Raw genomic sequence first — 14982 nt, 5'->3', positions numbered from 1 at the left:
TTGACAGAAAGCCTGAACTTTGTTTTACCTTTTTTCCTTTTCCTTTTTTTTTTTTTCAAATTACATTCTTACAGGGATTTAACGCTTATGCTGAAACATCATACTTGACACTGAACAGTAAATAGCAGAAGGGAGGTAGGAGTGCAGTCTACAGAGGAAATAGACTTCACATCTTAAAACATATGGAAAGCTCATGTAGCAAAACTGGAAATTATGAGCAAGGAAAGCACTTCCCATTTCTCTCTAATTTGCCTAAGAAACAGCAGTGCATGTGTCACCTTTGTGACAATATTACAAGGTAATATTCAGCTTGCTCCATCAATTTTACCTCTCAACAGTTTACCCTAAGAGCTCCAGTTATTATCCAGCTGCTCAGGCTAAAGGGACCACACAGCTTCAACTCCCACTATTTTAATTGACACATGAGTATTTGACATCAAAACATCCTAACGCTAATCTAAAAATCACTGATTTTTCTCTAGGCTTGCAATTATTACAGGCACGGGGTCCTGGGAACACTGCTTTTCAAATCTATTCTTTACATGAGGGGAACACTACTTGTAGGTAACTTCTCAACAGAAAAGCCAGATATAGTGCACAAACACATTTAGTGCACATCTATTGGTTTTCACTACATTTAGGGTCCAAACTGCTTTTGAATCATTTGAGAGACAAAAGCTCAAAATGATACAAACCTCCTGGTACCTGCTCCATAAAAATCTTAATGTATCCATTTTCTGAAACAGATCCAAGATACTGGACAATGTTCCGATGCTTTAAATATTTATGTAGTGCTATCTCTTCATGAAGAGGTTGAGAATACCTATTAGGGGGGAAAAAAAGAAGAAGAATTGAGGAGTAGCTGATGATGCAGGAAAAGGCTAAGATTACACTTAAATGCTAGTTTACAAACAGAATGTATTTCGGGGATTTTGTTCCAATTCTCAGCAAATATTTTATCCACAACCTTCACAATGCAGTGTGACTAGCTGCCTACTCAGAAAAGCTAGAGTCAGAGCCAAGAGGAACCCACAAGGATAAATGTGCCCTCAGAGAACGTATTTTTATAGAACATCTATCTTTTCTGCATCATTATGCAATACTGTCTTTGGGAACTCTTTATCTCCCACTCCTCTCCCCAGTGTCCCCCAAAAATGTACAAATAAGATACAACCGCAACTTGCAAAACAAAGTATTTCTTAGTTTAGAATATCAGAAAATTTTTTATATATACACACACACATCTTTATATATATATATGAACTCTTTTTTGAGCAATAAAAAGTCCTTATTCTCAGAAAGGACTCTTGAATACCATGAAGAAATAATATTTGGTCATTAGTATACTGTGGTATTAAAAACCAGCTGCAGGGAAATACCTTTTAAGAACCACCAAGCTTTCAGTATTTTCATTAGCAATGTAAATTTAACAATGAACTAGGTCTTACCTGCTGTCTCTCTCAGGTATTTCTTTGATGGCTATTCGGACCTGATTGCTAAGGTCTCTTCCAGCGTAAACTATCCCATAAGTACCTTTTCCTAGAACAACCCTGTCACCATTCTCATCATAATCATATTCATACTGCAGAAAGAGAAGACAAACAAAGTAGTACACAAATTGTTAGTGCTCACATTTGAGATTACAAAAACCTTTAACAGTTTCATAGGCTACTTAATAGGTTACACACCAACCTGGTACACTTTATAACTTCTAAAAAGTCCATGTTATTTGCTTTACAAAACTGTCTTTCTTAACCAGCTTCCAAATGCACTGCCCAAACAAGGATCACAGCATTAAAACAAATTCAGTGAAACAGTGTTGGTGAAAGAAGACATTCAGATGTAATCTCTAACAGTTCCTGACAGTTTACTATATTACAGATTTAAAAATGCTAGATTATGTTCCATATGTTTATATATTATGAAAACTCTGTCAGGAACTGTTAGAGATTACAAATTGACATTCTTAATACAATGGATGGCATTATTTTCAGATTCTGTACTTTCTTTTGAGCTTAACAGTAGCAAAATTTGTTTCTCACATTTTCTCATTAGGAACTTTCAAAAAAAACAAAAAAAAATGCTGATCTTCTGCAAAATAATTAAATATACGAAGTGACTGTATTAACTGCTGGTAAAACACACATATGGGTCATCTCTCCAGCTGAGTAAGTCACTGGCAGTTCAGTGTCCTCAGTAAAGCTACACCAGTTTACACCATCTCGTGGTCTTGTCCCATATGGTGAGCTCATCACAGAGCATTCCTGCTACAAAGACCAGTAAAAAAGCCAATTAATGAATGATGCTGATTCAAAGTACATCCCAGACACTAAACAAACCCAAATTTCTTATGGAATCAGACAATTAGACGGGTTAGACAAAGTGCCCTTGATTCAAATTCAAATCAAGGAGCTGATGAACGGTATTGTAAAAGCACTTCTGCAAAGATTTAAGAAATTAATTGGACAGTTTCATAGTGTCAGCAATGATCAGGTATGCACAGACCTCCCTTTGTGTCATTCTCGGTACAAAAAAAATAAAGACGTCCAATGTGGAAAAACTACAGGTTATCCTCTGTGGCTTCACATGAATTCCCTATGCAAAAAAAGAAAACTTTTACAATTGCCCTAAGTATTGACATTTTTGTCAATAAGCATTTTTTCTGCTTCATCTGAGAAGACTACCTCATGAAGAACACCTCTGAGATCTACTTCCTTAAAATCCCCTCCAGTTGGTAGTGCAATTCTGCTACTGTGCTGTCCACTTATCACTGAAATTCCCTCTCTCTTCACCTCAGAAAAGATCCTAAGTTTCACACCACTAGATGCTAGATGGCAGGTGCTAAAAAAAAAAAAAAAAAAAAAAAAAAAAAAAAAAAAAAAAGTCTGTTGTTTATCCTAACAACATATTCTGGTCATCAGTACCGAATTTGAGTTAGCACAGCTGTAATACAGTTTCATTTTTCATGTTTCAGTATTTCATGGCTGATAACATAATCTTGTTACGTGATAGGTACAATTCTCCCCAAATGTCATGTGTAAAACTTGTCAAGTTCTTGGGTAGTAGCGTATCCAGCTTTCACAACTATCATATGACATAAAACTGTGCAGAAAGAAGGCAGCAGCCACATTGCAGAATTTAAGATTGACAGCAACCCTGCTTGCTCCTAAGTTCCAAGCCTGTAATTAACTCTGTAATTATTGTAGAGAAACCTGCGTCCCCTTGTCAGGGTCCCACGATACATCAAAACTGTTGAAATGTATAGCTCAGTGCTAGTTAATAAACAGTTTAACAGACTGTCTATACTTAATGCCATTTTACATTTGTTTCCTCTCTTTTCAAACACCCAGAAACAAAGATGGAATAACCCCTGCTGGTTGCCAAAATCTGAATATGTGATACACTACATGTGCAATTCAGTCATAAGGTAGAAGTAAACAAGTGTTCAAAAGCTGACCTTCTGTATGAACTTGGTCAGGGTAGAGCCTGATTTCCAGGATATCCTATTCGGGTGCAGCAGGTACTCTTAAAGTGATAGAACCTTTTTCAGTATCAATATCCAGATACAAATAACTTGAGACTGATACCAAACTAACTCCAAAGTCTTGTTAGTTGTAGACCTAAGTTATAGTTGTTTTCAAAAAATACTGCAATCCAAAATATACAGCACTGTCACAGGAATTCTGATGGAATAGTTGTGACGTCAGATCCGAAATCAGGTTTTCTCCCCCTAAAACTGTGCTCAAGATTATCTTCCTCCTTCCCAAATAGGAACAGCTTTTTTATTAGTGGTAAGAATTTCTGCTTTCTCTTGTCCTTGTCAAATCCATTGAGAAGGTGCATTTTCCATGTTACCTCTTTTTCGAAATAAGATCTCAGGGTACCAAAAGACATTACATGTCTCTGCCCATTTATAAGCAAATCAAATTGACCGCCCGTTCTGCATCTTGATTTCCTGATCTAAGGCAGTAAGTACAAGGCAATAATTGTGGAAACTACAGGATATGCAGAATGATATAACTTAAAGATCCAGAAGTTGTTCCGAATTGTAACAGATTTGCTAGAATGGGAGGCAGTCAGAAAGACGGGCAGCTCAAACCACAGAAGTTGTTTTATAAACAGCAGTTGGATTGACCCAGTTTGCCTAACCAAAAATAAAAATTACAGCCCACTTTTTGTGATGGCTTTAGAGAGTGCAATACAAACTGAAACACAGAATATGTACTCAGTGCTACAGATCTGGATATGGCTGTGAGGAAAACAGTGTGTCTTATGAAGACATGCATTCACCTCACCTAACTTGGACCCATAAAAACTGAATAATCCTTTCCAGGTTCTTCCATGTCTGTACTGATTACAAAGAAAAGCTACAGCAACCAGGTTACTCAGGTCTATGTTCCAATGAATGGCCTAAAATACAAGGGATTAATCTGATCCTAAACATCTGGAAATCCTTATGAGAGAGTAAGGCTGTCAAATCTCAGTTGGTTAGAGCTTTGTGCCAATAATGCCAAGGTTGTGGGTTCAACCCCCATACTGGCCACTCGCTTGAGAGTTGGACTAGATGATCACCAGAGGTCCCTTCCAACCTTACCAATTCTATGATTCTATGAAATGAATTTTTCGTGAGAAAATTTTTCTAGACACTGGCTAGAAAAATTGAAGCACATTTCCAAAATGGCTTTTTCCCAGAATTTATTTCATATCTCGTCTTTCATCCACCTGAGCTAGGTGTCATTAGATTATTCTTATTTATGGATTGTTTGCTATGTTAACAAAAGATCAGTAACTCACTTCATTAAGGATTCATACAGTTTACATCAGAGTAGCAACAGGCTCACTTCATTAAAAACCTCTTTTTCAAATGAAAGCAGTTCTTGTATACAAATATTTTCCAAAGATTTGAAATTTCACATACAGCTAAGTTTGAATGTTATTTTTGTTATCCTTACAGGATACTGATAAGAAAAATGCAGGGTAAAGAGAAAAGAAGTTTTGGAGTTTTCAGATCTTTTATCCTTGACATACCTCCAGAGCGTCACCATCAGTTTCTCCTTCTAGTTCCAAAGTATTGCCAACTGCATCAGACAAAATTTCTTTAACCAAACCACAGAATCTAAAAAACAATAAATATCACAGGATCAAAGAAAAATACCCTCAGAAAGGAATTAAACAGTTTTTTCACACAGTGGGCTTTACTTTCAAACTAACATACTGACTAGCATATTCAGACATACTTTTCTTTTATTATTTACTTTCTCCATGCTCATCCTGTTTCGTATGACAACGAACATGGAATACACATTGAAAAGTGTATGTAATATATGCATAATATATGCATAATAAATATTGCAAGAAAAATAAATTACAGTCCATCCCTAAATATTAGGCATATTAACAAATCAATCCTACTTTAACTTTGGCAGGTTTATATGTTAAATACCAATCCCCAAGAAGAATGTGGTCTTTAAAGATACCGGCCTGAAATTCAGTTGGCATGCTTATGGTTTAGAGACAACACGCTCATCTGCAGAGAATATTCAAACACACAGTGCTAACCATAATAGGTATCCGTGAACTGATATAAGCTACAACTTGCATTACATCTAGTTGTTCTTACCTAAATCCAACTGAAAAGCTACATGAGGGAATCTAAACCAATACAGTAACCTGACATGCCATGGCCAAGAGACAGAAAAAGAAGATGATAATTGCAATTTTGAATAAGCTACTTTATCCTAAGCTCTTCTTTTTTTCAGATCTAATGACTTGTAAGGTAAACTGATCAGAAACAAAGAGTAATTTAAGTGTAATGAGACATTGCTCTCGTTGACTCATAAATCACTGAATTTAACTCATTGCTTCTAAATTAGGAAAAGAAATGAAATGAAAATAGCTACTTTTAATCTTTACTATACCAGTTGTATTTGGGGAAGAGATCTCACATGTACTACCCACACATAAACTGAACTTACCTACTACATTGGTTTTCTGTAGAAAAGTAGATTTGAAAGTCATCAGAGTTGTCATGGACATAAAGAAAACAACATCGCTCATCAAACTTGGAGATGCTGTAAAAATTACATTGAGAAAAGTTTATTTTGGATGCAACTATGAGAAAGAATGGAGCAGGAAGGAGTGTTTTGTGGTTTTTTTTTTTTTTTTTTTTTTTTGAATTACGAACACTGAGTGATCACCACTAAAGATTTCATATTAAAAATATTTCAAAATACTGCATGCTAACTCAAAAAGTATGACAATTTTAAGTTGTCACACAGAACAAATATGCCATTAAGTATAAAAAATTTGCTTCTGAGTTTTTAATTCCCAGTAGTAATTAAGAATCAAAGTAAATTAATTTCTTATCTCTAATTAAAGTTATCTTTCTAAGCTGCAATTAGTTTCTGTGCAATATGTTGACTGAAGGTAATTAACTTGTGTTTTAGAAATGTTTTGCTGAGTTATGCTCAGCAGCTCCACAGATTTCAACAGCAACCTTACATTCATTCATATTACATTGGACTAGCAGAATAAAATATCACATTCAATTCATTTAAATGAAAAATTGCTCTTAGAAACAAATAATGAAGTTACAGGATAATCTCTGTCCAAATGCACAACTGAAGACTTTCAGAGCAATTACTACTCATCTAATTCAGAAAAGTACTTTTTCTTTGAGCTTATTTGCTTAAACAGATTATACAAGTTCAGAAAAGACAAACTTTGGACCTAAAACTTAGATGCCTATGATCAAAACTGTAATGCAGAAATCCTCTGATTTGACAGAACTCATTAGGTACCTAAATTGCTGCTGTGCTTGGATGACAGGCTTTTTAAGCACTTAAGCTTATTATACAGATAGGTGGTCCCTGCCAACAGCCATTTAATGTCCCTAGGGAGGCTGGATCCACCAGTGAAGTGATTCACAGACTCAAGGAGATGGGACCCCCAGGTATGTTCCCTGCGCTTACGGCTCCTCTGGTTTGCAGCATCTCTGTCCCTGGCTTTTCTGGCAGCAAAGCTGCCCAGCTTACAATGTGTAAGCAAGCCCCTAATTGTAGTTTTGTATTTTGCAGTTGTTTACACCAAATATGATTCTTTTCTACTAATTTTGTTCCACAGAACAATCCTGTTCTTTCCATGTGATATTCTGATCTTCACTGGTATTAATATTTGGAGTTCTAGGGTTTTTTTTTAATCATTAGTTTTCATTAATCTAGGTGTAACAAAATGTAACTACTTTAACTATTTAAAAGCTAATCCTTGAGATGCTTTGCCAGCCATCTCCTTCCAGCTCAAGGATTCTTTTCTTAGCACAAAATACGTCCATGCCTCATTTAACAGCTCTCCAGTGAACTAAGTTTTAGCTAAAAACATTTTAATACAAAAGGCAGTCACAGAAAAGAGACTTCAATTTCCTTCTCTGAATTCTAGCTGTCAGTAGAATGGAATGAATTAAGATATCATTAACTGAGAAGTTTAGGAAATATGAAAAAAATGCAGGTACACAATTGAAAACAGGAAAATCTAGAGAATACATACACACTTTTTAGATGAGTACTCCCATTAGAAACATACAGCTCTAATCATGCATGAAGACTTTATTTTAATGTGTTTCAAGTCAAGTTGAAGAGAAGAAGCTTTTACAGAAAACAGGCCATGCAAAGCAGAGGTTTAAGGTAGAATTCAGGTTTTGCACTTAAGGCAATCATAAAACCAGGCTTAACTGTTTTCAGACACACCAACCTTATTCCCCTAATGGAGGAAGCTGTAAAATTCCATTCATGAATCTGCTTCTGTAAAGAACAAAAAGATCTGTATCAATCAAGATCTATATCAAAGATGTATATCCTGAATTACTATTGAAAAGAAAATCAATGTATAATAAACAAAATAAGTCAAATCTCTTCTTTTTTCAGCTACCTTTTTTTTTTCTTTTTTTTTTTTGTAGGTGAGAAAAGGCCATACATTGCTGTTTTACTCACCTGAGCAAGAATGAATTTTATTAGAAAAAGGCAGAAGAAAAGGCTGTATTTCCTCACGTAAAATCCAATTTGAAGAATAAAGCTCCAAGTGCAATTTACTAAACATTGTGTTTTGACTCAATACATAAACTTTTTGTATTAAACATGGAGCAGACTCTATACTCCAAACTTCTCTAAGCTGTTCAGGCTCAAAGGGAATAGAAACTTCCTGCTGCTTCCTAAGATGTATTAAGCCAATAGTTTAGGCCCGGAGAGGCACACTGGAGGAAGGACAGTCTGTGCACAGCCCTTCATAAATCTCCAGCTAACACCTGGGTCTTATTTAAAATTGATATACCCAAATGATTTGTTCCATAAAGCAAAATTGTGTCAGACACATCCATTCACTAGTACTGAAGTAGTACAGCGTACCGGGAAAAAAGTTTACAGATCGTGGTAATTATGTGGTCTTCTCTTGTTTTGACTAACATGCCTCTTTTCCACAATTCACCTCTCTACACTTTTAGTCTACCCTCTAACTATGTCTTTCTGACATTAGCGAGGGTTGGCCAAATACATTCTGGACTTCAACTCTTCCAATATGCAGCCGAAATTATCTCTCACTTTTAAATAATTACACAGTCTCTACTTTCTATATACCTCTGAGCTGCATCTTAATAAAAGATTCTAATGAATTCCAATTCATGCAAATCTAATGGAGAAGGGTACGCAGCCCAAGCACTTCTAAAAAAAAAAAAAAAAAAAACCAGCATCAAGTGAAATAAGCTCGGAATTAGAGGTTAAGAACACCTGAGTTCTAATCTTAGGCTCTTCTTTTACTTTTTCTGTAAAAAGTATTTTTGAGATATTGACGCTTGTGCTTCACAGAAATGTAACAAACTTTAAAGAATTGTAAAGTGCTCCAAAATCTACAAATGAAAAAGGCACTTTGGGCAGAACAAATCAAATACAAAATATATGAAATGCATATGCCAGTAGTTTTACCATTTCAGTGGGTGAGACATGCCACAAAGACAGAGATCTCTCATCTGCTTCATTGTTGATTGATACATATGCAGGCTGGTAGACTTTAGTTGGCTCTATCACTAAAACCTGAGAAGAGAACATCTTCCATTAGTAAATCAACAGCTTTTACACATAAGTATCTTAATAAAAAACAATACTCTGATACAGATAATAAGTAACCTCAGTGTAAGGACCAAATAATTTGGGGCGAGGGACTGTGATTGAAAGTCAAGGGAAGGCAGGAAGGGGTCGTGTTCTTATATGCAGAACTACATAATCATAATTTGTTACAGTAGATGTGCAAGTATTTTTTAGGATGCCTTTAGGACGGTGGGATAAATGTTTAAAAAAAATTTTAAAAATTAATAAATAAAGATTAACAGAATATAGGGTTTTGGTTAACGCAACGAAACAGCAGGCAGGTAAGCATGTAACTGCTACATCTAACGTCTTTCAATTCCTGTTATATCCTATCCAGAAACATAAGACATACAGAACTTGTTTAGCGTAACATCTTACTGGAAATCTCAGTCCATTAGTTGTTTCTTTCGTTGCCTCAAAAATTATATCTAGCCAGAATGTCAATCTTTCTTGTCTGGGAGAATGTTCTATGGTGAGTTTCTTGAAATGCTGAATTAACATCACATTCTGAACTAAGGATTTCAAGTACCTAGAATGTATTGAATTAGTGAATTAACAGAGAGAAAACAGAATTTCACCAGATACTAAAAGCACTTTACTGACTAACATATCCAACAATGTCATTGCAAATGCAATCCACAGCAATTTTAAAAGCTACTATAAATTAAAATGATTGTGTAGATTTTTACAGATTTCTAAACAGAACAGCAAGTTTAATGAAAACCTTAAGCGATAAGCTCACATGGATATTCATGAATAACATCTTATCGGAAAAGAATATAGTTACAAGAGTAGTTACCTGGTGATTAAAAAAAAAGATAATCAGCCACAAATAGGGGGGCTGGGCAGCAGCTATTTATACTCTGAAAAGAATTCTGTTTCACAAGGAATCATCATTAATTTCCAAAATTCTTTCCTGTAAGATGTGTGCTTCAATGGGATCTAAAACCAACAATGAAGGGTAACTTAATTTCCTACCAACACCTCTTCCTCTTTTCTTCCCAAAATATAAGAATGGAGTATAAAGTCAGAGAATTACAAAAATCTGAGACTTAAAGGTCCAGTCAAGTCACCAAGTGTCTACAGAGTTGCTTTGCGCATTTCCCAGGGCTGAGAACTTAAGGTACAGCCTTGTACCACATACCATACTGGAGGCTTCAGCTTAAAAAGTTTCTCTGCTGCTTGTACTGCTTTACCAACATCATTAGCCAGCATGCTCACACTGAAGAACTGCCCCACATCCCAGTAACTGTTCATTTTTTCTAGGCTTCCTTTTCTTCCCAGTAAACTGTTTAACCGTACACCTGTTAAACGTGAAAAATATATACATATATTTTCTATCAGTAAAACACCAAATCCATACCACAACTATTAAGACTTGATTCAGTATTGATGCTTTAAAAAAGAAAAAAAAAGTTGCAACTAACATCTCCAGTACATTTCAGACAGCCAGAACTTCTACGACACACGACGCTGAAAAGGCTATTGTGCTATCTGCCTCCTAAATTGTCAGTGTAAACTGTGCATCTCTGTGTCCTCAAGATCTACATCTGCTGCAAGAGATCAGTAGTCAGAGGCTTACGCAAATCCACACCAGAGTAAGGACACTGGAATGGCTTAAAGCTGCCTTTGCATTCTTCACCTTTGAGGTTCAAGTGTGTGTTTCAGACAGGACTTGATTCCAAATATAATTATCAACTATTATTCTTCTAAGAACTGAATATCTATTTCTGTCATATGATTTATTTATAGACCTACATGTGGAGTGGTGGATTTTATTTAGCACTTACATGAAAGACATCTGAATCTAGGTAGACTACTAACCATTCTGGCAGAGCCTTTCATATGATACTGCCAGGGGATCTTTCAGTTCAGGGACAACAGAAACCTCCTGGGCTCTTTCCTGGCTTCACTGAGGAAAGCTGAGCCATGCTGTGTCACCTCCTGCCTTCATCCCCTGCTGGCTACACAATGGGATATTCTCAGTGGTGCTGGAGAGGCAGCTTACAGATGGTGCTGAATGAAGTCCTTCCTTGTTCCCTTCCCACTCCTGGGCCCTTTAGGTGGACCTACTTGCTAGAAAGCTGCCCCAAGGCAAGAATGAACAAATGTTCCTTCAAGATCTCTTTGTTTTGGACTGCCATCCAGGATCTACCATTAGAAAACCTGGACTGCCTTTCTATCCATACAGCCCATCTCTCTAAACATTATCCTTTTTTAGTTTTTTCCCCAATTGGGAAAGAGATTAGGAACTTTTTGGTAGTGGTGTATGGATACTCACCTATTTTCCTCAGTTCCATTGAGCTTTCAAACTGTTGCCCTGCAACAAGTAGCAGAACTGCAAGGTTAATTCCAGAGTACAGAGTTGACTGGAGTTCAAAACCTTTGCGATACCTGCAGAGAAGAGTCAAGAGCTAACATCTCTCTGTAAAATAGAACTAAATGCTAAATAAAGATTTAGTAGGTATTTTAAGCTAACAGTTTACTGCAAGGACTATATAACTAGTTGGTAGCAATAGCACTCTTAGCAAAGGCCATTTGAAATGAAGTGGGGTTTTTTTCCTCTAATGGTGAGCAAAATATTTTTTACTTACAATTTTAAGTCCTATCAGTTTGTGTAGTTTAGCAAAAATCAAGCTGGAACCAAGTATTGCAAAACTAACTCTTAAATGCAATAGAACATAGTTTTATTATATTGCTTGTATGAGAAAAGCCAAAAAAATACTAGTGTTCAGGTTGAGTTTTATAAAAAGGCTCCAAATCCTTTGTTTTAAAACTTCACATTCATCAGACGTAACTAAGACACAGGTGACAGAAGCTGAATACATCCTGCAAGCTAGTGCAAAATCAAAGATCCATCTGAATCCTGGAGGTTCACTACTACCCATTCATGTTGTATTGTTAAGGTGATTTGAGGAAAACTCGAGAGAGAGAGAGGGGGGTATTTTCACAGTTGCCATGCAAACCCCAAATGCTAACTTACATCACTATAATCAGCAGCAGTTTTTATGATTATACAAACACACATATGTGAACAGTATGTTAGGTGAGTACTTCCTCCAATAAACTGTGATTCACTCTAAAGTCTATAAAAAGAAGCAAGGAAAACTTAAAAGTAAATGTATCTATAAAGCAGTGCTCTCTCTCTAAAAAAAAAGAAAAAAAAAGAAAAAAGACAATACACAGAACGCCCCACAGTAAATCACTGCCAATCCTTTCCTCAAAAACTCATGTCCAAAGACTTGGTTCTCAGTAAACCAAATGCTCAAACAGGACCGTGTTAAAAAGGGGGGAAAAAAATTAAATGGTCTACATGTTATTAATTGTCACAATCCTGCTTTTCATAAACAGAAGTACAAGTCCGTTTTTTTTTTTTTTCTTTCTGTTACCATTCAATGGCATGATCTCGACTACTGGTGTCTTTACAATCAGAATCAAGAAACATATCCTTGTAGATCCTCCCACATAAGCAAAACATATCCGGAGCAGGGTGATCACACGTCTGCAGGACTTGAAGCATAACTTGTAGTGCTTTCTCCCTGTCACCTGCATTGTTTCTCCTGAAATCACATAGAAAATAAAATAAATTAGTTCAGATCTGAAAAAGTAACTGCAAGACATTATCCCCAATCTCCAATTCAGACATCACTACTATATACAGATTTTGCTTTATTTATACTGAGGCACGATTGTCAGTTGGTTGATAAAAACACAAATGTTTTCTCCTGTCGGGGGACTCTCTTTCATAGAAAAATTCTCTAAGACGATCTAGCAGTAACCTGTCATCTCATGTGATTCCTTCATGCACAAGTCATTAGCAGGTCCTCTTTTATTTCTCTGAATGCCTCCGTAGGGTCACAAATCTCATGAAAATAGCTTAATACATAATAACTAAGCTAAATTTGTAGACTTGTGTGAACAACATTCAGAACACTGAATGAACAGAATTAAGGTATGATAAAATTATGCTTACAGTTACAGGGTAACTTCAATTTTGTATCATGCGTTCTAATTTGCTCTCCACCTCATGTCACTGTTCATTGAGTTTTGTCTCAACCCAGGGCTGAAGTCTGACATTCTTATTTGTAATGAGGAGCATTTGGCTCAAAAACTTTCCTCTGAAGCTACAGGATAAGTTGTAAAATGATCAATATCACTCCTTTTGAAGATCAGAATAGATTTGAAAGCTTTCTAATACTAATTTATAAAAGGATTTTCTCCCTTCCTCTCCTTTCAAAAACAAGCTCCTGCTCTAAAACTTAGCAAGTTCAATCAAAAAAATTTTTGCTTGGATTTAGAAGCCCCAAGGTGTTCTGTGCTGTCAAGATCTGATTCCTTATTTCCCCAGGGGAACAAATGCACCACAGAGTGGCAAGTTTTGAAGGTGCACAGGAAGGTGTTCAGTGCTCTCTCCCTGTACTGTACGCATGACATCCTCCTTAGCCATCGATAATTAAAAGATCGGAGACATTAAGTCTCAGATTATGGATTCATAACTGTTAATGACCCTCAAAACATTCCTTCCTCAACTCAGTTTCTCCTCCATTTCCCTAAACCCTATCCTCCTCTCCCTGCCAAGTACAAGAACAAATAATTTGTTGGGGTTTGTTTCAGTTTGTTCAAAGTTTCCTTTTTTTTTTTTTTTTTTTTTTGTTTTGTTTTGGTTTTTTTTGGTTGTTTTTTGAGTTTGCAGCAATTGGGAGAGGCTACAGAAACAGCAATCAATCCATAATTTGCAGAAAACAATCTCTTTAAAATCTCTGCTCCTTTCTCCTTCCCCAATTTACTTGATAAATACAAATTTACTACTGCTGTCTCAGGAAGACCCTGAACCACAAGTTGCTGGAATCGGTCGGAGTATTTAGGGAGATGTATCACTATATATTTTTGTATCTCCATACTTTTTCCTAGATATCTGCTATAGACCGCTGTCAGATGGGAATCCATGTTAGACAGAATTTTACTCTGAGCCAGTATAGTGATCATTACACTGTTTTTCCACCCTAGGTGTCAAAAATTACTCAGCCATCATGTTCTTATCACTCACCCTCACCTGGAATGACATTGCCTTACAGCAATAGGCAAAACTCCATTTTCTTTCTTGCTTTTTAATTTCACAGCTGCACACTTCTTTCCTCTCTCTCAAATCTATTGTCTTCCCTGGATCCTTCTCTCCATACCAGTCACTATACCATTTCTGTTTTAAATATCCCTAAAACAAAAATTCTTGATGTTTCACAGGCTGGTTTCACCACCTTTATAACGCTGGCATGATTAGAGAACTAGAACTACACTCAGTGAACCAATTCTTCATCTGATGAGGTTAATATTGTACAGATTTTACTAGGACAGGAATTAGGGATCTTTGCAAACAATAGCAGAGATCCTTAATAATCCTTTTTTTCCCCTTCACGCTCAGTTCACCTCTTCCCTTGTTGCTGGCTACCTAACTGGAAGAGCGTGTATATATATACTGTAAGAAGGCCTTATGTGAGTGAAAAGTAATTTGTTTAAGGGAATCCTCCTTTGTTTTCCTCTATATTTCATTTTGACTTACTGATTTGATCTTTTGTTATTATTTTAAGAATCCTATAAGCAAACAGTTTTGGAAGAGGAAAGTACAAGAGAATAAACTAAATAATAACAATTCTGCAAATCTTTCCCACAGAATAGTAGAGTCAAAAAGAGCAATCTGTTTTTTCCCTCCCCCACTGTATTTATACGAATCTTATCTCATCATTTCAGCCTTGCAGCACCTACCAACATTTTACTGCACACTACCATTACAAATATGATCATATTGTCACATTGCAGAGTAATGTGAACATGAGACAATTTAAACTGTAGGTAT

At 36.1% G+C, this 14982-nt stretch overlaps 1 protein-coding gene across 2 annotated transcripts in view; it reads right to left on the bottom strand.

The window, feature by feature from the left end:
* Positions 1 to 14982, bottom strand: part of MAP3K15 (mitogen-activated protein kinase kinase kinase 15) — an 86434-nt gene that overhangs the window by 17587 nt on the left and 53865 nt on the right. For both annotated transcript variants that reach the window (XM_062600803.1, XM_062600794.1), the window contains exons 7-16: positions 12521 to 12691; positions 11413 to 11525; positions 10276 to 10435; positions 9510 to 9660; positions 8970 to 9077; positions 7747 to 7796; positions 5976 to 6071; positions 5029 to 5116; positions 1449 to 1582; positions 696 to 823 (exon numbers count right to left, since the gene is read on the bottom strand). In XM_062600803.1, the coding sequence (XP_062456787.1) occupies positions 696 to 823; positions 1449 to 1582; positions 5029 to 5116; positions 5976 to 6071; positions 7747 to 7796; positions 8970 to 9077; positions 9510 to 9660; positions 10276 to 10435; positions 11413 to 11525; positions 12521 to 12691 (1199 nt within the window). The remainder of the gene's footprint in view (positions 1 to 695; positions 824 to 1448; positions 1583 to 5028; positions 5117 to 5975; positions 6072 to 7746; positions 7797 to 8969; positions 9078 to 9509; positions 9661 to 10275; positions 10436 to 11412; positions 11526 to 12520; positions 12692 to 14982) is intronic.

The sequence above is a fragment of the Rhea pennata genome, chromosome 1 (assembly GCF_028389875.1).
Source record: "Rhea pennata isolate bPtePen1 chromosome 1, bPtePen1.pri, whole genome shotgun sequence".
Classification (NCBI taxonomy): Eukaryota; Metazoa; Chordata; class Aves; order Rheiformes; family Rheidae; genus Rhea; species Rhea pennata.
Note: the sequence above shows the minus strand (reverse complement) of the source record. Positions and strands in the feature narration are given on the sequence as shown.